Source organism: Gymnoscopelus microlampas (genome assembly GCF_963454915.1).
Source record: "Gymnoscopelus microlampas genome assembly, chromosome: 12".
Taxonomy (NCBI): Eukaryota; Metazoa; Chordata; class Actinopteri; order Myctophiformes; family Myctophidae; genus Gymnoscopelus; species Gymnoscopelus microlampas.
The window spans coordinates 41,300,246-41,323,289 of NC_139949.1; the positions used below are offsets into that span (position 1 = coordinate 41,300,246).

General features: G+C 40.9%; 1 protein-coding gene across 1 annotated transcript; it reads left to right on the plus strand.

The window, feature by feature from the left end:
- Positions 1-3,726: 3,726 nt before the first annotated feature.
- htr3a (5-hydroxytryptamine (serotonin) receptor 3A) lies at positions 3,727-12,141 on the plus strand (the record flags this gene model as incomplete). The annotated part of the gene is made up of 9 exons (XM_084074556.1): positions 3,727-3,799; positions 5,864-6,027; positions 6,695-6,739; positions 6,888-6,997; positions 7,599-7,768; positions 8,411-8,571; positions 10,077-10,287; positions 10,911-11,147; positions 11,822-12,141. 9 exons carry the CDS (start codon positions 3,727-3,729, stop codon positions 12,139-12,141), a joined length of 1,491 nt encoding a protein of 496 aa, XP_083930682.1.
- Positions 12,142-23,044: the final 10,903 nt, after the last annotated feature.

The window sequence follows — 23,044 nt, forward strand, 5'->3', positions numbered from 1 at the left end:
AAGTTCAGAAAAACAAAATAAATGCAATATGGGATTTGTGATGTTATTTAACAGGTCTTAAGTTCAGAAAAACAAAACACCAATATATTATTTATGAAGTTGTTTAGGAGGGCACCTCAATGCACCTTTTATTTAAAGGGACAGTTCACCCCCAAAATGACTTTTTTCCTATCGATTAGTCACCCCATGGAGACTTTAATTCATGGATATTTTTTTGTTTTCGTCGCATTCCTAAGCCAATAATTTCAAGGCCGGCAGTGGTTCTGTATGGAGACACAAAGAGTCTCCTTTGTATCTTCTACCGGAACTACTGCCTACCGGTCCACTGGTCATCAAATTATTGGCTTAGGAATGCGACAGAAACAAAAAAATATCCATGAATTCAAGTCTCCGTGGGGTGACTAATCGATAGGAAAATGTTTTTTTTTGGGTGAACTATCCCTTTAAGGCTACAGGCGATTATATAGTCATAACCACGGTTCCTTGTATAGCTTGATGAAGTACAGGGTTTAAGTGATTAATAGAAAGTATTTATTGTGGACATCCTGTGACCCACCTGGACCCTGCTGTGACTCACTTATGGATGAGCTATTATGCTACACTGTATATCGTCGCTGTCGGTGTTCAAAACTCTTACTTTTCAGGAAATGGAAAAAAATAACCTGTGTTCCAATAGTCTGGGAGGCATTGCCTCGGAGTTTGGACAGCGGGGGCGCGGCCACTGCGTTGTGATTCAAATCAACAGCCAATGAAGAATAGGGGGCGGGATCCACATGCAGTGGGTGTTGCATCTAAATAGGATCGACGGGAAGCAATTTCCCCTTGAGAAATTTCGACCGCCATTGTTGTGTACTGCTGTTTGCCTCTCGTCGGACTTTTTAGACGAGTTGCAACCGGTAAGAGGCGTGTCCGCTCAGATTCAGAGCGTGACGTACATCCCGCCCACAAATACAGGGGGTTTGGCCCAGAAGTTCCTCGCCGAGCCGGCGAAAACTTCTGGGAACTCAGATTAGTGTTCCAATGGATCCAATGTAGTTATTAGTCACAACTCACGACCCGTCACAATGCAACTCGTCGTGAGCTTGTAGATCAGCTATTTTTGTGCCACTGTCAAAAGAAGAAGTATAGGGCATTCATTTATGGGGGGAAAAAATGTTGAAATATGGAGATACAAGGTTTCTGCCTGACAGCAACGGTATACTACATTACATATTGGAGTAAGCCTGGTGTAGCATGAAGTGATGGTTTCAGAGTGGGTGATGCATTCCTGGAATGAAACATAAAGCTGCCAAACGGCGCCATTTGCTCCGCTCACCCTCCGACATAAGTATGGTTTGTGATGCAGAATAGAATAGAATCAGCAATACATTCTGCCGGGCCATTACTTTACACAATAATATCATGACTTACAGGACAGGAGAGGCATATCTTCGTATCCTGAAGTGGCAATGCAAACATTTACCAAAAGCAACCCCAGGGCAGGCAAATGATTCCACATTTTTGTTTTAACCTCATATCCCATTCCTACCCACATCCAACAGATCAATAAAAGTCCATTTAAAGCTCGTCGTCTGTAAGTGTGTTTATTCCCTGTCGACTGAAATAAATCCAAGGCGCGTTAAACGTCTACAGTAGAGTGATCTATATTAATGCAATTTTCATTACATCACTAGGCGTTTGCCTCCAGAGGATCTCATTAAAAGTTATTGTGGAACAGGACTTAAGATAAATGAGATGATGTTTATGGTTCATGTCGTCCATCCATGTGTTATCTGCAGCATGAGGTAACTGATAAGTGCATGTGGCAGCATTTTTAAACGAATTTCATGGCACAAATTGATGATAACGTAATATTTCTTTAATTTAATTAAAGATGCAAATCTCTTTTTGTTGCAGCCAAATGAATAAAACACAGATTCAATCTGTCCACTGCATGTATTCCTATTCTGTCAACATGAGTGAAATGACACGTGTATATATATGTTGTGTATGTGTAGAAAAAAAGTATACATGAAACAGGAAACTCACAGCAGTTTTATGCCAATATAACTGTATCTGCTTTATGCCGCTTTCAAGTGCAAAGATTATTTTTTTCATAAGCACAGCATGTCAGTCAACAACACATCAACTTTAATGCTTGGTGCCTTTGAGTGAAAATATTGTGGAGACATTTAATTGACATGTTTAGCACAGCTTTCTATCAGACACATGGGGCCAGACAGTGCAAGACACAGGCCACAGGTAATTGTGTAACATGGAACTTTATCACATCTGCTATTGTAAGCAACAGGAAAACAGCATCCATACCTTGTAGGAGCCTTGAGAAACACAGTCTCTGCATTTGGAATGAGACTGACAACAACAACCAACAGAAAGCATTATAGGCATCTCATTCAACACTGTTAAAACCTCAACACTAGGCCCGGACGGCTGGCGAAGCGGTCCGGGCACCTAGCCTCAATGCAGCCTGACAGCCTTTGCTGCGTGTCACTCCCCATCTCTATCTCCTTATTTACTGTCAAACTACTGTCCTATCAATAAAAGGCATAAAAGCCCAACAATAAATCTTACAAAACAAAACAAAACTCTACACTACTTGCATCATGCAGTATACAGTTCACAGTTTAGGCATTTAGCAGACGCTCTTAATCCAGAGCGATTTACAGTAAGCAAGGACACAAGGATGTAATATCATCATAAATACATCAATAATATATCAAATGCATAGAAATAGTAATCTAATAATAACTAATACATACTAAACCAAGAACCTATCATCAGACTACATTGAAACCGGATGCAAGGTCAGCAATGACCTGGCATCTGTCTACATAACATGCTATCTAAGTTACATTTTAGCCTATGCATAATCCTGCAAGGTCGTCAAGGCTAGGGCAAGTGCCTCTTGCTTCCTGATGGATATGAAACTCAGTAGTCCGTAGCCTACTACAGTGGTTCTCAAACATTCACATTTCAAGGACCCCTATAACTGTCAGAGTAAAACACTTGTCAGGGTCTATTTTGAACCTACTCAAGGAACCCTGAGGGTCCCTAGACGCCACTTAGAGAACCACTAGCGTTCTATTGCTCATGCTTTTTATTTATAAATGTATGAGAGTGTGCGTGTGCGCGCGTGCGCGCGTGCGTGCGTGTGTGTGTGTGTGCATAAAACCATGCACACAGACGTTTTATGCAAGGGCCTGTGGGATAATACTCGGATAAATTGATTAGAGCTTCCAAATTAAGAGGAATATTGCTAGAATTGTGTAATTCTAGGTGACACATATGTCAGTTGATGGATATCTCAGTTAGGAAAGAATGTCAGACTCTCGAATTTAATAGGCTAGATGGACTATAGGCTTTACTGTACAACAGTGGGAATGAAGGAGACAGGGGGAACACGTTTTGCCGTGCCCCTCCGTGGGCGTAGACAATAAAACGTGGCCTGGTTGAAAACCATTTACTGGACTCCTTCAATCGGATCGAGGATGCATGCATACGATAGTAGAATGACTTCTAATTGACCACACTGGCACTTGTCATTTGATCTGTGCCAGATCATCTGGCCACACAACATATTTTCAGCTACATTAGTGCCGTGACAGCAAACGCTACTGAGCATAGGATAGGATATCTATCGGGACTCTGAAGTTCACGGTCACATCTTACAGCTGAACGGCCGGTCGACGCGATCAACTTTTTAAGAGAAAATACAGACAGTCCACAATGAGGATCTCAGCACCATGGACAGCGCTGCTACTTTTCCTTCTGCTTCAAGGCGCGCTGCAAGCGTGCACAGGTAACCTCCATCTCCATTATTTCAACGCACACAAGTAGTGAAAATAGCAGATCTACATGCCCACAACATGAAACCATTTACTGGAGTTGTTGTGACTGTGAGTAGCCTATAGCACTGTTTCCCAATCAGTGGGTCGGGACCCATTTGTGGGTCGCAGACACATTTTTATGGGTCGCAAGAAAGAAAAAAAAACTAAATTTCCTGCACATTTTTTATCCCAAAAGTTTAATGGAAAAAAAGGTAAAATCTCACATTTTCAGAGATAAGATTTTTTTCAAAAGGACTCCGTGTATGAAAAAAAGCAAAGCGTTTAAGGAGTAGCCTAGTGAAAATAGCAGATATACAAGCTCACAACGTGTTGTTTGGGTCCCGGGCAAATGTCTAATTTCTCTTTTGGATCTTGGGCTAAAAAAAGATTGGGAACCAGTGGCCTATGGTGTTCCTGAATTATTTTGAATAAACACTTGTTCACTGAAATGATGGTCAGACAACCAGCACTGCTTTAGATTCAACTTTTACTGCAGGTTCACAAGTGGCATCATTACAAAATGAGCAGAGCATGAAAAAACAGGTGCATACAATGCAATAATTAAGCAAAGCATAGCCAATCAATGCAATGCTCTAACTAAATGTTCTCACAACATTACAGTCAGTGAGATTGTAGATCAGCTATTTTCACTATTTTAAAATAGAAAAATATAACCGTTTTTCAATGTTGAGAGTGGGGTCCATTTGACAACCGGAGATAACACCTTTTAGGTATAAAGACCCAACCCACAGCTATACCCACACTGTAGCTCCTCTCTCAACATTGATGACACAGGTCGGGTTCTTTATAAACGGGCATCATTGCTTCAGGCATTCTCCTCATCCCTCAGTCATGCCGTGAGAACTATATGTTCACACAATTAAATAATAAGCATACAATCAAGAACTTGCACAACAAATAACAACACAGACCAAAGCATACATAAATGATGACCTGTAGAAATGCACACTGCACAGGTTAAGTGTCCATCAAACACAACGGCAACATCAAAGCGAGATTAAAAAAAAATAGAATACCTCGTTGGCCGCTTGTTGTGGAAAAGAGGTTATTTGTTCTTTGGTTTGTTAAAGTCCTTAGAAAGTCCTTTTGACCGACTGTCCTTGGTTTCAGACGTCTTTGATAACTTTAGCAGCGCGATATCACATTAAACAGCAAGTTTACAGAGCTTAGTCCACAGGTGTGTTTGCACCACCTGTCAGTAATGACATGCAATCATCCGGTGTGTGCTACTGACAGACTGGGAACCTTTGTTCAGCCCCAGAAGTTTTATCATGTTTTTATATTTTAACCTTACATGAAATCAATTATGAGCCAGATATGTATTTATATCGTGAAATTATAATGAATTATGCTTTATGAACCTTAAGACCATTAATTTTCTGTATTTTAGCAATTTTATAGTTTGTATTTTAATAACAGCACTTACACACATGTAGACTCTGCGACCAGATATTCAGCCACTGATATATGATATACATCTCTTTTTTAAATATAGGAAGCTTTAATTGTAACTGGGCTGTGTTCCATCTTATATATCTGCTTAAAGGACGACTTCACCACTTTTCAACATATCTTCATATAATAGGTCCTCACTAATGCTCATGATAAAATGATACCATTTTTTTCTAATCAGTCTGTGTCTCAGAAGAGGGCTGTAGACAGTTCAGAAACCCGTCTACCAGTGACATCATCGATGGGGAATCCAAGCTAATAGAAACTGCAGGCTTTGTATTCCTGGAAAGTTGCAATGCAATAATAGATCCCATTGTTCTCGCCTTAATAAAAATCTGAATAAAAAAATTGTAATCTTTTTGGGGGAAAAAATCCTGCCTAACGATGATGTCACTGGTAGACAGGTTTCTGGACTGTCCACAGCCCTCCTATGAGACACAGACCAAGTAGAAAGAAATTGTATAATTTTATCATGAGCATTAGTGAGGACCTATTATGAAGATATGTTGAAAAGTGGTGAAGTCGTCCTTTAACTTGTTGTCATTTTGAAAATGTCTTTCTAGTGAAGAAGCTCGGCAGTAGCACGGGGCGGTTTGCCAACGCCACCTTGGTGCGTCTCTCTGAGTTTCTGAGTGCCGGCTATAAGAAGGGAGTGAGACCTGTGAGAGACTGGCGAGATTCCACCATGGTGGCAATAGACCTCATGGTCTACTCTATTCTCAATGTGGTACGTTTATTCAAGTGGAATTACATATCCTGCACAAATACCAATAGGCTAAAAGTAGGCTATTATTATTTTATTATTTTGTAGATCAGCTATTTTCAAATGGATGAAATGTATATAGGGCTGAAGTGGTTAATGTATGTTTTGTAATAATAATCAAAATCTACAAAGTAACTAAAGTTTTCAAATAATTGTAATGGAGTACCCCTATAACTTTAGAGTAAAAGTACAATATTTGCATTTGAGATGTATATAGTAGCCTAGAAGTAATTACTGAAAACTGGAAATGCTCCAGTAAAGTAAAAAATACCTAAACATTTTTACTTAAGTACAGTTCTAGAGTAAATGTACTTAGTTACTTTACACCTCTGACAAATACAATATATTCTTTATGTTCCGACTTTCTTTACATTTGTAATAGCTATTTTAATGCATACCCCATTGGCCATTCTCTCCGTTATTGATCAATTAGAATGATATTCAATCTAACCTAACCTACTAACCTAAACATGCTCCTGCACACGTTTATCACTCTATTGACACGTGTGTGTGTGTGTGTGTGTGTGTGTGTGTGTGTGTGTGTGTGTGTGTGTGTGTGCGTGCGTGCGTGCGTGCGTGCGCACTGCCATGCACACAAGTGTTAATTATGTCCTGGTTTACCACTATACAGGATGAAAAGAACCAGGTTTTGACAACCTATATATGGTACAGACAGGTAGGATCAATAACTTTTCAGAATTTGCACGAAGAATTACATTACAATTACACGAGTGCACTCGTAACTGTTGAAAGGCCATACATTGAGCTGTGTAATGGTGAATTTCCAACTGCTCACCTTTCACTCATTCTTGTAAACATGTCAGGAATGGACTGACGAGTTCCTGGTGTGGAACCCAGAGGACTTTGATGAGGTCAAACAAGTGTCTATACCCACCACTAATGTATGGGTCCCTGACATCCTCATCAATGAGTTGTAAGTACAGAAGACCATTATCATTATAGGGAAAGATGTTAAGCAATGATCTTGCATGAACGTTTTCTAAATCAGTGGTTCTCAAGCATTCTTTTCCATGGAACCCCATCTTAAAAGAAAAAATTTGGTCCAGGGACCCCCAGGGCCCAGAAGAGAAGATTTGTGTTAAAACACTTTTATTATTTCTAAATTATTAAACATTTTCCACAGATTTTTCAATTTGTTTTCAAAAGTGGCAGATCTACGCCAAGGGATAAGATAGAGTTAAAGTGATGCTATATTAACCAATTTTGCACGGGGACCCCTGGAACCTCTTCAAGGATCCCACTTTGAGAACCACTTATCTAAATGCGGAGATGTTTCCACCTTTTAACCCATTAAGACCTGAGGCCGATCGATCAATAGTTCTCACACTTTCAAGTTCATTCACTTTCATGTTCAAAAATAGCAGATGTACAAAGCTCGCAAGCTGTACAAGAGAGAATGTGAGCTTGTACATCTGCTATTTTTGAATAGCCAACGCAAAAATCTAAAATAACATCGATTTTAATGGGTTAATATTTCCTCCAATATTTGTGTTGCAATTCCTCTCATCCTGCAGTGTAGATGTTGGGAAGTCTCCAGACATCCCCTATGTGTATGTGTCACATGACGGACTGGTGCGCAATTACAAACCTATCCAAGTGATGACTGCCTGCACTCTAAACATCTACAACTTCCCCTTTGATGTTCAGAAGTGTAGCCTCACCTTCCAGAGCTGGCTCCATACCAGTAAGATAGATACACACTTGTAGAACAATTTCATTCAAACAATTAATAATAATAAAAGTGTGCATGCTTCATTGCTTCTATACAATTCTGTTTGAGAATAGTCTGCCTCCAACACTAGTTGACCTCTGGAGCATTTCAAATCAAGTCAGTTTGTTTGGCTCAAATCGATTTTTATCATTCGTGTTGTTGTAAGAATAGAAATAGCTACAGTAATGATTCTTCCATTGGAATGGAATGCTGGCAACTTTGGAAAGCAAAACTGCATATTAACCACTGCCAAACTATCCAATAATAATTAATTTTAAAAAGCTATTTCCATTCCAATTTCACCATTGTGATGGCGCTTACACAAATGGCTAACTAGGCTCGTAGATTGGCCATTTTCACTATTTTTGTAGGCCACCATTGTGCAACAACAATGTGTAATGCAGGGTTAATTGGTTAATCAGACTAATAGTCAATTATTAAAAAAATCTATTAGAAATTATATAAGAAATGAATGAGAATGTTACAAGAAATAAAAAACTATCAAAATGTTCCATACATGATCGATGGATAAGATGTAGAATATATATATTTTTTTAAATGAAAAACAACTAGAGGATATAAGCATATCATAATGATGATGTCCTCAACATGTAGTTGATGACATCAACATCACCCTGATGAGAAGCCCTGAAGTAGTCAGTGAAGACAAGAGTCTGTTCATGAACCAGGGGGAATGGGAGCTGCTCCACATTCTGTCCAATTACAAGTCCTTCAGCCTGGACAACGATGACTACTATGCAGAGATGAAGTTCCATGTAAGTACAGTGTGTGCATTAAATGAACAAAAAGAAAGAAACGTTATGCATATAATTTATCAAATGTTTTCCGTTTGTGATTATAACTGCCATGATAATGTAGTCATCTGTTCAGAAATATTTTGAAGGGGAATACTTTGTCACAGCCGCAAGTATGAAAATTGTAGAGGGAAAGGTTTATGTTGAGCGGAAACTAGATCAGATGTTACTGTATACCTGACCAACAGCCTATGAACACAACATTTTGTAATGGAAGAAGATTGTAATTTGGGTGAGATATTTTCACAGAGACTTTCCTCCAAATATAGAGTATAGGCAACTATATTGTTTCCATTCACACTTACTTGTTGGGTGTGAAATTAGATCATTTATTCTTCAAAGGGTGATTCCAACCAAAATTTGACCTGGACCTAATTTTCATATACTTTCGAACCATACTGATCATCTGACACAAACATCTAACCAAAAGCTTTTGGTTCCGAGTTACATACACCACCAAATCAATGAGGCACCCACAACACATTATTTTCAAATCACTTTTTCGGTAATGCTGTACTGTCTGTAATTACAATATTTCAAGGACGTCTCTTTCTTAGTGTTAGTTTTAACTTCACAAAGACTTATTTTTTTCCATTTTCTGAAATAGTAATGGTTAGGGACAGCATGGTGGCACCGCGTTTAGCACTGTTGCCTCACAGCAAGAAGGTCCCGAGTTTGATCTCAGGTGGGGGGGTGGCCTTTCTGTGTGGAGTTTGCATGTTCTGTTGGGTTTCCTCTGGGTACTCAGGTCTTCTCCGACACCAAACGACATGCATATTAGGTACATATTCCTCCCAGTGCCCTTGACCAAGGTACTGCCACAACTGGAGTTGGTCCCTGAGCGCTGCACTGTGGCTGCTCACTGCTCCTAAGTAGTTAGGATGGGTTAAATAAATGCAGAGGACACATTTACCCCAAGGGGATAATAAAGTACGCCTTAACATTTATACAGTACAAGATTTCCATCCGACAGCAACGATATTTAACTACTAACAAAAAAAAGAAAAAAATAGCCACAAAATAGCCAAAACTAAAAACGAACACAACAAAGTAGGCCTGTCAAAAAAAATAGATTTGTGAATAAATCGCGATTCTTAATGCCGCGATTTTAAAATCGCTTCAAAATGTTCAGAATCTTTTTTTTTTATTTTTTATTTGTAATATGTTTTTATAAGGTTGTACCTTTTTCACTGGCACTTTGTCTGAAATCAAATGAAGTGCAGTTTTCATGGTTTATATTGTTCAGAATTGTTTTAAAATGTTCTAGTATAATTAAAGCAAAGTGATTTGGGGAAGAAAATCGCAATAAATCGCAGAATCGAATCGCAATTAATCGCAATTTAAATTGAATTGGCACCCTAGGAATCGATTTTGAATCGAATCGTGAGGTAAGTGAATCGTGACACCCCTACAAAAAAGAAACCAAAACACTAAATATTTTGTGTCAATACAACTGCAACTTGTAGGTGGTGATCCGACGGAGGCCGTTGTTCTACACTGTGAACCTGCTGCTGCCCAGCATCTTCCTGATGGTGATGGATGTGGTGGGCTTCTATCTGCCCCCAGACAGCGGAGAGAGGGTGTCCTTCAAGATCACGCTCCTGCTGGGCTACTCCGTCTTCCTCATCATCGTGTCCGACACGCTGCCCGCCACTGCCATCGGAACCCCACTGATAGGTGGCTGGGGAGATGCCAACCGTCTATGCTTAATTTATACCCTGCCGAAAATAAAATAGCAGATCTACAAGCTCACAACGTGTCAGAACGTGACACGTTGTGAGCTTGAAGATCTGCTATTTTTAGCATGCGGCGCCGCTGTAAAACGACATATAAATCAGGCTTCATGCACATCAGTTCGCATCTATATTGAGGGTCTTGCAAGCTCCGGGTTTGAAAATAAATTGCCTGCAGCCACAGTTTTATTAAATAAAGAAAATTATTTGTGTCTTTCTATGCAACCAAACAAAATCTGAATGTTTTTCAAACTATAAATAGTTTGATTATATTACTTTGTTGCTGTTGGCTGTTGGTTTTGTAAAACGTATTCATTCCCTGTGAGCAGTGACTAACCCTTGATTTTTATATCTGGGACCAAATCCATATTGTAAAATCCTCCGTGATTATTTAACTCTTACAAATGGAACCAAAATGGACCCGTAAGTGTCCATTTTGTTCCTTACTATCAATCATTTTTAATGGGGACCCCCTGGGACGCCCTCAAGGACCTCTGGGGGTCCCCAGACCCCCATTGAGGACCAGTGACGTGAATAATGATGCGACTCTCTAACTCTCTTTCCTAGGTGTGTACTTTGTGGTGTGCATGGCTCTCCTGGTCATCAGCCTGACAGAAACGGTTCTGATCGTGCGTCTGGTGCACAAGCAGGACCTCCAGCCCCCCGTGCCCCACTGGGTCAAGCACTTGGTGCTGGAGAGGGCCCCCATCCTCTTCTGCATCCACAAGAAGCACCGTCTGTGCTCCATGCTGTCCTCCGACTCGTCTGACCTTGAGCGCTACAAAGACAACAATTTTGGGCCAGGTAAGGTGGACTAGTTTTACAGACAAGGGGGACGCGAGACAGAGAGGGAGAGTGTGAAATGTTATTTTAAAAGGTTGTTTGTTTTCTTTTGGAGACTCGAGCATTTTCCAAGAGGTTTTATTTGTCACTCACTCTCACTCATACGTGCAGTGAAATGTTGTGTGACATGGTCCATAGACTCTGCTAACGATATAATATTAAACAAACAAGCTCCAATAACAGGGTAAAATGCAACTTAAATAAGCAGGTACAAATAAACAGGTAGGAAAATGCTTTGTAAGAAATAAAGGTAAAAAACGAATTTCTGGATGGAAAACTCCACCCTTAATTGTGACGTAAAAAAAGAATTAGCGTGGCATTTCTTCCTTGGCCTGGTGGGAATGTGCATGCAAGTTTCATGGCAATCGGCAATCAGTTGATTGCTGTGCCACGATTTGAGGTATTTTGTTCAAAACGAGCCACTTCTCCAAACTTTGGAAGCCAATCTTAGCCAATCAGAATGGATTCAAATAAGCTTCAGTGGGGTTAAAGTGGTTAAACTGATTTAGTTTGATGCTATATTAACCCAAGGACCCCTGGGGGTCCCCAGACCCTACTTTAAGAACCACTGACTTATAATACAAATGAATAAGACGAATGCAAAAGTTTGCCTGTCATTGCTGTCACGCCCACAGCTCCATGCTCTCACCATCATACGTGCGAGCTGGGGAGCCGAGGGGCCAGCCTCCACAGCGAGAGAGAAGGAGGAGGGCTGCTGGGCCTGGGCTTGGCCCCGTCCCGGGACCCCGCGCTGCCCGTCATGGACAACATCCTGCAGGAAGTGACCACGATACGCCACTTCCTGGAGAAGAGGGACAAGTGCAATGAGATCGCTAAGGAGTGGCTGCAGGTCGGCTACGTGTTGGACGTGCTGCTCTTTCGGGTGTACCTGGTGGCCTGTGTGGCCTACACCATCACGCTGGGCACGCTGTGGTCCGTGTGGCAGACCGCTTGAGGGTTTTACGACTGTCCTGTAGTGCTGTAAACATGATACCACCACTCACTGCCATGGCTATAGGGGATCTCTTCCTCATGCAGCTCATGGTGCTAACATTGATAGGGTTAGGAGATCTAGCTAGCCATATTAAACATGTAATGCACATAATGGCATCGATTCCCAACCGGTGGGCCGGAGCCTACTGGGTGGGCTGTGAGGATATTGCAAGTGGGCCCCCAAATAATTGGCAAAAACATTACGATTTTGATTGTATTTTTTTTTTTTTTGTCAAAACTTGAAAAATGTAGTTGTGATTGTGATACCGTTGAATAGGAACTTAAAGTGTACTATGTTAGTTCCATTGATCCAAGCTGTAACACAATTAATATATTGATCATTAAAATAAACATGCTCTGAATATACTCGTGGCCCACCCATCTGACCACTTAACACGTAATAATTGGACAGGATGGGTGGGCCATGAACACTTTGGGACCTGGTCCAGAAAAGGTTGGGAACTACCAGTGGTGGAAAAAGTACTCAAATTCTTTACTTAAGTAAAAGTACCAATACTGCAATATAAAAATACTCTGTTACAAGTAAAAGTCCAGAATTAAACATTTACTTGTAAAAGTACAAATTTATTGGCATCAAAATGTACTTAAAGTACCAAAAGTAAAAGTACTAAATATTTGAAAAAAGCAGATCTACAAGCTCACAATGCGCCGCGATGCGACGCGTTGTGAGCTTGTAGATCTGCTATTTTCAAATACCCTAGGTATAAAATAGGGCTAAAGTGGTTAATGTATGTTTCATTATATCATAGTTTTCAAGTAAATGTAGTGGAGTAAAAGTACAATATTTGCCTCTGAGATGTAGTGGAGAAGAAGTAAAAGTATTGGAAATTGGAAATACTCAACTTAAGTGCGTACGTAAGTAAATGTACATAGTTACTTTCCAACACTGGGAACTACTGACATATGGAATTGTAAGGGGATTTGGCTACCAACGGCTCACCAAATGGTATATATGTTATATAACTATAATATTATCAGTGTGGAGTAGAAGGGACATAGCAATGAATTGATGTCATGTTGTGTTGATTGTGTGACCATGAATAGGTCTTGGGAGAGCCGTTACGTTTCAGGATACACATTGGGAGGAGATGGTAACGGTCGATGGCTTGCATTTCATGAGCGTGACATGTTGGATCGTGTCAGTATGGTATAATGGTAACAAAGAAATAACTGTTTTACAAATCCATTAACTATTACATATAGCGTGTTTTTATAGTAACTACAACAACAGATCACATTCAACACTTTCATTAGATAATATTAAATAAGCTATACGCACACCAAAGCTGGTTGTTGTGTACTGTAAATTCTAACCACTATTGATATCTTGATATTTTATGATGAACAACTGTTTTCTTTAACCACTTAAACCAGGGGTCTTCAACGTTTTCAGGCCAAGGACCCCCTAGCTGAGAGAGAGATAAAGCAGGGACCCCCTCTACATTATATAAAATTGTGTTTCAGATAAACGTTTTTTTTTTCTTTGCCAAAAATAGCCGATCTACAAGCTCACAACGCCTCGCAGCGCGAGGCGTTGTGAGCTTGTAGATCTGCTATTTTTGGCTAAAGTTCTCCTCAGAAAAGGGATGCTAGGGTTCAAGTGGTTCATGAAAAAAAAAAGAAAAATCATATCACAAAGATTTGGCGGACCCCCTGTAGTAACTTTGAGGACCCCCTAGGGGTCCCGGACCCCCTGTTGAAGACCCCTGACTTAAACCATCTATACTTCTTAAACTAAATCACTTTGCTGAAAATAGATTATAGATCTGCTACAGTATTTTCCATGAATGTTCCCCCCCCCAGAATAGGGATGCCATAGGTTTTGAGAGGTTAGATCCCTGCATCCCACAAGGAGCATGATCAACGAGAAAGGCACGACGCTCAGTGGAGAGCAAATCTTCACCCACTATATTTACACTGACACAGTAATGTCAGACTGCCTGTCTGTCCAACAGGGACGTGCACAGATAGACTCTAGGTGGTGCTAGAGCACCTGCCCTTTGCCCTCTTGACCAGAAGTGCCCTTTTGAAAAAAAAAAGAAAAAAAACGTTTTTTTTTAGTTTACAGCAGGGGTCTTCAACAGGGGGTCCTCAGAGTTACTACAGGGGGTCCGCCAATTCTTTATGTGATATGATTTTTCTTTTTACCATAACCACTCGAAACCTAGCATCCCTTTTCTGAGGAGAACTTTATAGCCAAAAATAGCCGATCTACAAGCCCACAACGCCTCGCGCTGCGAGGCGTTGTGGGCTTGTAGATCGGCTATTTTCACAAGAGGTGTAGAGGGAAAAAAGAGCAGACCAAGTCAACAAAAAAAAGTATAATTTACTTGAGCACCCACCCCTCAAAATGTCTGTGCACGCCACTGAGTATAGGATATATTTTGTATTTGGTTGACATGATATGATGAAGTATGGATTCGTTTTTGTGAACACAATTTGGGTGAGACTGTAATTTATGATTTTCATTCTGATAACATGAAGTTACTTTATTGTGTTTTTGATTATGTGATTATGTATGATTTATTTTTTCTTCACTTTTTCTATTTGGGCGATATACTGTATTGCTGTAGGCCAATTCTTGAGATTGCATCTCCTGAAAGCCAACCTCCATGCAGAAAGATTTATACGTTTCATAGTTAAGCCACATGCATGTCTTGTGAACAAGTTGCAGTCTCTATGCCTATGCCCTTAAAGCTGCTTTTATTTTAATACATAAAACATTATTTTAACCTATCTGTATGGTAGAATAATATGTTAATACAATATAACTAGCACATCTACAGTTGTTGGAGGAGGTGGTCTCGCAACTCTTCCACTGAGATCATTTGGACCCTGGTGCCGAGTTGAAAAGCTGGTATCCAAGCATGGAGTGGAAGGCAAGAGAAATGGGCTCTTTTGCGGAGCATTTAATGATTATTAATGAAGTATCCGTAATTGTGTCTTTGACTATGTCTTATTAAAGTACCGTTTAATTACACACGTGAGGTGGTCTACTCCTTCTACCTTAAACACTAAAACACATGCTACCATAGAAAATATATATAAGTTCATACATTTATGTGGTTATAGTTTCTGGGGGAAAGAATTAAATTGAAGTGATTGTACTGTACAGGAGTAATGAGATTATGATAACATATGTTTTAAGAGCTTGAGGTTTTAGGTATTGTCTAATACAAAAGATTCATCTGATTCTGAATTGACTGTAAGTGCTCTATCCACTGACTTTGCTGTTAGCTCGGGGCACATGCATGCCGCTATGAAGGTAGTAAATTCAAGTCTTATCTCTACTTTTAACATGAATATAAAACAACATATATTGAGGGAAAAGTGCTTGGCCTGGCGGAGACCTGTGCTGCAAGGAGCACATTTTTCTAGTTGTGATAGGCTCTATGCACAGCAGCCATATTATCACTTCCTTCACAGGTGTTACCAATGATACTAATGAAGGCATTTGTACACTCTCAGAGTTACACACCTGTAAGGGGCCATTTGGAAGCCCATGAGGGTCCCTGGACCCCAACTGTAGACCCACTGGTGTGACAGAGTGTTTCCAGTGGGCCAACATGCACAATATCAGCACCCTGACTCTGTTTGACCAGAATGGAACAGAGCCTTCATTAGTATCATTGGTAACACCTGTGAATGTCTTCATAATATGGCTGCTGTGAATAGAGCCTATTGTAATAACAATCATACTGCAATAGATTGCACCAGCCACTGGGTGGAGCAATGCCCCACCACATGATCATTTACCCCAGTGGCACACTGATATCTGACATTCATCCTAAACATGGTCTGAGCTTAGAGACAGGGCATAAATGTACTAGGGGTGCAACATTTAATCGAACAAATTGATTTAATCTATTATTTAAAAATGAATTGATAATCGATCATTTAATCTAATAATCTATTAATAATTAATGATATATCGTGTCCGGGTAGCTCAGTCGGTGGAGCTCTCGCCTTTGAACCACAAGGTTATGGGTTTGTTCCGGGGCACCACCAGCTCAGCGTATGAGTATGAGTAGCACGGCTTGGGTGGGGCAGGTTGTGCGGTAAGTACTGGGAGCGGATGGTGGGTGTGGCGCTCCACCTCAGCAATCCATCTCCCAGGCCGTCTAGCGCATTGTAACGGGAAGAGACTCCCGCGGTCTTGGCTGATATACCGACAATAGGCCTCTCTTACTAACTTATCTTTTAATAATTGATCATCGATCATCAGAAAGATTTATTTGAAAAAAAGTTTTAAAAGAAATTGTGAACGTGTAGATTTTTTCCTACACGACACAATTGTGCGACGAATAAGTGGTTAATTGATTCACACACACACACACACACACACACACACACACACACACACACACACACACACACACACACAGGCGCACGCACTTCTCGATCATTCGATTAATCAGAAAAACAATCGATAGAGTATAGAGTAATCGCTAAGAAAATAATGAATGGTTGCAGCCCTAAAATGTATACACAGTAAAGATTTTCACGCTGCTGCACAGGGAGTGCCTGCATGTGTTAAACAATATTGACAGCCTTGCTACATAATTAAAGTAAAAAGCTCTTGTGCAGTAAATGGGAGCATCAATTCCAATACAATCCACTGGCCGCTCTACGTGGGCATGGTGGGTGAACGGACAGCCAAGTCCTGTTTAAAGGTGAACGGCTCCAGACAACAAACTCACACAAAACTAATCAAGTGAAAGAAGAGAACTGTATAGGCCAGAGGTTCCCAAACTTTTTCATGTCAAAGACCCCTCAAATTAATGTGTATTTTGGCCACAGACCCCCATCTGAAAATATTTTGTGCAAGGGATCCCCATCACAAGATTGATGTATTTTCACATTCTTTCGAGATTTATTTGAAGATTTACCAATCTACTGTACAAGCACACAGGCCGCAACCCCCCCAAAATAATCATATTTGAACTGGGGACCCCCCACCCTGACAAGCACCTTGAATTGAAGGCATTACATTATAGTTTAACTCGGTTCCACAGGTAAATATTGTCAAAATAACCAAACTACAGGCTCACAACGCCTCGCGTGAGCTTGTAGATAGGCAAGTTTCACAATGTTTGCCTCTTTCTTACGTAATATTTGACAATTTGGCATTAAAAAACGAAAAGAAAACATATGAACACCACCGTGTCCAGAAATGAGAAATGAGATTATTCAAGTTTGCAAACAGTGTTGCTTTGACATCTGCATTCATTACTCTTGACTTGATGTTTGTCTAAGAACTGAAGCTTATTTTACTGCTGTGCATTTATTTAGGGCATCGAGCAAAACATAATGAAATGTCACTAAACAAATAACCAAATCTGAACACATTTCACAAAAAAAAGCCAATCCTGACACAAAACCATTCAGAAAATGCAAAGGGTACGTACAAATCCTATACAGTCAATGGTACAAACTCAGATCTAACATATTTGATGTCAGATCATGTCATTCTAAATAACAACAGAAAGTAGAATACTGTAGTGGTTGATTTTACACCATTTTTACATTAGCCTTTTCTTCTGATTTGTTTATTTTTCCCTTTTATTACTTTTTAACCTGTCTTGTTACTATTACTAGATCACCGGATCAGTATAATGTTGGTGTCAAGGTAAATGCAAATTTACATACGACTACAAATCACAAGATTAAAGATAGAGATATGTTTGCTATCATCAACAAATAGGAAGTCACATGGTCTTTCATTTGGCAACATGACATTTGACCTTGAGTGACATTGAGAGATCAAACCCATGGTAACCAAATGTGATTCTGTTCAACCACTTAAGCCCTGCATTGCAAAACATTAAACACTAATTTAAAAATGCTATTTTTGAAAAAAATAATAAAAAAAAATAATTGCCTATAATGACCTGCCCAAAATATGGACACCAGGATTAAAATGATTTAAGAGCCTGATACCACGTTGTTATACATCGTGATGACATTACATGGCATCCTGTAATGTCCTTTTCTTTCTGAATCTGTCAACAGAGATGTGAAGATGGTGTATTACACTTGGAAAGCACTAGAGGGAGCCATCAACTGACCAGGGGGGTCCAGAAATGAGCTGTTCAACTTTAGATGGGAAACAAACATCTCTACAGAACCACTGCATTTCACACACAGTCAAAAGGCACGAAGTAGAAAGACTACATTAATCATTACTGTTTCAAGCAAATGAAATGTTTTTCAGTAATTGTAAGACCTTCAGTTTGTGTAATTAATTGGTTTAGATACGTATGAGATACAAAATGAAAGATAAGCCAACATTGCATTACACTACAGTTTTCCACGTCAATATGATTAACCCTTTACACTGGCATTAACTGGATGATTAGTACTGTAGCTGCCATGAAAATCTATTTAATGGTCATTCACCTGTTGATTACTGTTCCCCCATGTATTAGTTTCTGGACATAAGAATTGGAACATATTAAATTCACTGAAAGATCCATTTCTAGCCACAAAATGATGGTTTTCATATCCTGTGTTTGAAAAGAACAAATGACCAAATCACAAAATATTATTTACCAGTAACAGTGAGCCAATCCACAAGCTCACAAGATTGGCTATTTTCACTATGTTTGAAATCATTCATAACATTGTACATTTTCCCTTCCTAGAAATGTAGTGGAGTCAATAAATACTAATACTCAAGTACAGATACTTTTAAAAAATGTACAGTACTCAAGTAAATGTGCTTTGTTACTGCCTAAACAGCAGAGGGTTGCAGACAGAATGAGAAACAGTGTCTGCAGTGATGAGGCCTGTTGCTGTAGGACTCTGATCAGCAGTTAGAGGCATCCATGTTGTTTTTTCCACTCAGAAACAAGATCAATACTTAGCCGGTGTGTGTGTGTGTGTGTGTGTGTGTGTGTGTGTGTGTGTGTGTGTGTGTGTGTGTGTGTGTGTGTGTGTGTGTGTGTGTGTGTGTGTGTGTGTGTGTGTGTGTGCGTGCGTGCGTGCGTGCGTGCGTGCGTGCGTGCGTGCGTGCGTGCGTGCGTGCGTGCGTGCGTGCGCGTGCATGCGTGCGCGTGCGTGCGTACTAGTTTGTGCATCTGTCCTTCTTCTAAGTACAAAGTGACTGAGTTATATTGAAGCGTTTAGGATTGGGGGGGTTAGAGCTAAGCATAACGATTAAGACTGGTGGATGTCAGGAAATGGATGTCAGCGGAATGTCCACACGGGATATAATAATACCAACATGTGTGTGTGTGTGTGTGTGTGTGTGTGTGTGTGTGTGTGTGTGTGTGTACTTGTAAGACTATACAGTACTTGTGAGGGCCAAATGTCCCCACAAGTATATATTAGAGTTTGAGAAACAGACATTGTGATGAGGACCATTTTCCTGGTCGCCACAAGAGAAATGGTATTGTTTTATGTAAAAAATAAAAATTGGGCTTTCAATTAGGAAACAATTCAGATTGGGGTAAAAGGAGGTAGAAATGGCATTCACTGAAATTGCTGTCCTAAAATATTGATGTCCTCACAAGTATAGTGACACCAATGTGTGTGTGTGTGTGTGTGTGTGTGTGTGTGTGTGTGTGTGTGTGTGTGTGTGTGTGTGTGTGTGTGTGTGTGTGTGTGTGTGTGTGCGAGTGCGGGTGCGTGCGTTTGTGTGTGTATGTGGTTGCAGAAAGCGCTGGCTACCGCTTACAGATCCAGGCTTAGCTGACAAAACAATCCAGAAGGGATTTGGACACCACTGGACTCCCCCCGTCCCCCCGCCCCCTCGTCCGCCGAGGTCCTTTTCAACAAACCCCGACTGTCCCCTTCCTCCCCGGCCATGAGATCATATCTGGGTCAAAGAGCAACTGAAGATGGGACCCCTTGCTCCCACACAATGCTCATTCACCCCCCACCCATTCACTGGCCTTGTCCAAAATATCCCACGGACACAGTCCATATGGGGGCCCAAAGTGGAGAACAAAACAATCCAAACTTTAAAAAGGAGCTTCTCTAATTTCTTCCAGTCTTTGAACCACACTAACTCTGGTGTCCCTATTTTGTACCATTATATGTATCTATATATATATTTCCAAGGTTTTCTCACGGAAATTCAAAACCTTTTAAAAAAATGTAAACGTTTTCAAAATGTTCAAAAATAGGAAGAAGAAAAAAGGCAAGCTGACAATGCACCACACTATGGAGTGTATCTTTTTTGACCAAAGTCATCAACGCTTTAAAATCCAACAGCCTGAAATTTGTTTTGTTGCATGAGATGAATGAAATTGGAGAGAGCCGCATCAGATTCCAGTCCAAAATCTTTCCGTTTTTATCATTATTTTCTTGTAGATCTGCTATTTTCTATGGTTCTACTTACACTCTTGAAGCAGGGCATTCATTTACACAAGAAAAATTCATCACACCCAGTGTGAAGTGAGCGGTGTGGTCATCACAGTGATGGAAGCTCACTTTAAAAAAAAGTGTTTTTTTAAGTGCATAGTCCTATTTATAGATTATTAATTTCATCATGTGTCTCGCTAGCCAATCACAGTGCTGAATAGAGCCAGCCAATAGAGTCAGCCAATCAGTACAGCTAGGGGTGTACTAATGTAGAGGGGTGTGCTATTATGAGCCAATCACAGTACAGCGAAGGGTGTACTAATGAGGCGTCCTAACCCCACTTATAGGAGCGGCTACACCGCTCAAAAACATACAAAGTTGAAATGTGGAGATCATTATGAGCGTTCGGACTGACAGCAACGATATGTTGAACACGTGGGAGAAGGCCTTTTGGTGTCCTTTGTAGGAGGAGCGTATAGCTTGTTTAAGGTCAGACATGGTGGCTTTGACTCAACCAGTGACACCGGATCACCACTGCTGTTTCCTCAGAACTGTCACTGTATAACGCCATGACACTCTACTATCACCATCTGAACAGGAATTTAAATCCTCTTGCGTCTGCTGCAATTCTAGTGTAAATATTTAAGTAGGTTGGGTCAGCGGACGGGAAGGGAAGGTCTTGGGGGGTTGTGTGTGGGGGGGGACTGGGATGTGTCGTCTGTCCTCTAACCCTAACCTCTGATTGCAACACGAATGTAATCACAGCAAGGAGAGAGAGAGAGAGAGAGAGAAAGAGAGAGAGAGAGAGAGAGGGAGGGGAAGGGGATGGCAGTAGGGAGATGGTGAGAAGTTTTTGGCAAAGAAGACGAAAAGTGGGACAAGCAAAAGAGGGGAGAGGGAAAACAAAAGCGAGAGAGACAGAGAGAGAGAGAGAGAGAGAGAGAGAGAGAGAGAGAGAGAGAGAGAGAGAGAGAGAGAGAGAGAGAGAGAGAGAGAGACAGACTGTGTTTTGATGATCTTTTTTTTATATATAAAAAATAATATTGAACTTAAAACCAATGATGAAACCTCGGAGTGAAAACAGCAACATAGCGCGTTAGTTATTGCGGCTGAACCGGCCTTCTGCTTTTAGTCCGTCTTGTCCATCCTCCTCCTCCTCCTCCTCCTCCTCCTCCTCCCGAGCGTGGAAACACAAAGCAGAAGCCTTTGTGTCTCGGCTCACTTCCCCTCTAATGACAATAAGGGACGAGGGCGATAGAGGCACGCACCCTGCATATCTAATGACGAGCCTTTACGACCTCCAGAACAAGAGAGGAACTGGCCTCGTTTATTGCTCCGCCGCACGGCGGTGTGTCGTGTGTGTGTGTGTGTGTGTGTGTGTGTGTGTGTGTGTTGCGGGTTTCCGGAAAAAAAAAACAGCAGATCTACGAGCTCGTAGATCCGCTGTTTTTTTCCGGCCACGTGACACCGTCGTACGGCAAAGTATAAATTGGCCCTGCTCCCAGTGAGTGAGGCTTGAGTGAGTGCGCCAGACATTAGCAAACTGCAGTGGCGTGCACAGACATTTTGAGGGGCAGGTGCTCAAGTAAATTATACTTTTTTTTGTTTACTTGGTCTGCTCTTTTTTCCCTCTACACCTATACCTCTTTGCCAAAAATAGCCGATCTACAAGCAGCGCGAGGCGTTGTGGGCTTGTAGATCTGCTATTTTTGGCTAAAGTTCTCCTCAGAAAAGGGATGCTAGGTTTCGAGTGGTTATGGTAAAAAGAAAAATCATATCACATAAATATTTGGCGGACACCCTGTAGTAACTCTGAGGACCCCCTAGGGGTCCCGGACCCCCTGTTGAAGACCCCTGCTGTAAACTGGGCACACTTCAAAAGGGCACTTCTGGTCAAGAGGGCAAAGGGCAGGTGCTCTAGCACCACCTAGAGTCTATCTGTGCACGTCCCTGGCAAACTGCCATCTTTGTGTGGTGCTAGAGAGGGCGTGGAAATATAGCCCTGTACATTTGTGAGGTCGAGGAGGCTGAAAAAAACGTGTTGTTTCTATACAGCGCTGGCGCTCAAAACATTGTCACGTTAAAGGGATAGTTCACCCCCAAAATGACCTTTTTTCCCCTATCGATTACTCACCCCACGGAGCCTTGAATTCACAGAGATGTCTTCGTTTTTGTCGCATTCCTAAGCCGATAATTAGATATCTGGCAGAGTTTCCGGTAGGAGTCTCCTCCTCAAGACTCCAAGAGTCTTACCGACTCCTAAAATTCTCCTAAAATTGCATTGAATTCAAGGCTTCATGGGGTGTTTAATTGATTGAAAATAAGTAATTTTTTGGGGTGAACTATCCCTTTAAGAACCCCTAAATTGATATGCATTAGGCCGCAGAGACCCATCTGAAGACGTTTTGTGCCAGGGACCCCCTATGAGATCAGATTTGTGTTCCAATTCTGCAACATTCTTCCAAAATGATCTACAAGGTCATTATGTACATTGGCTATTTTCAAATAGACAAAGCATGCAATAGGGTAAAGCGTGG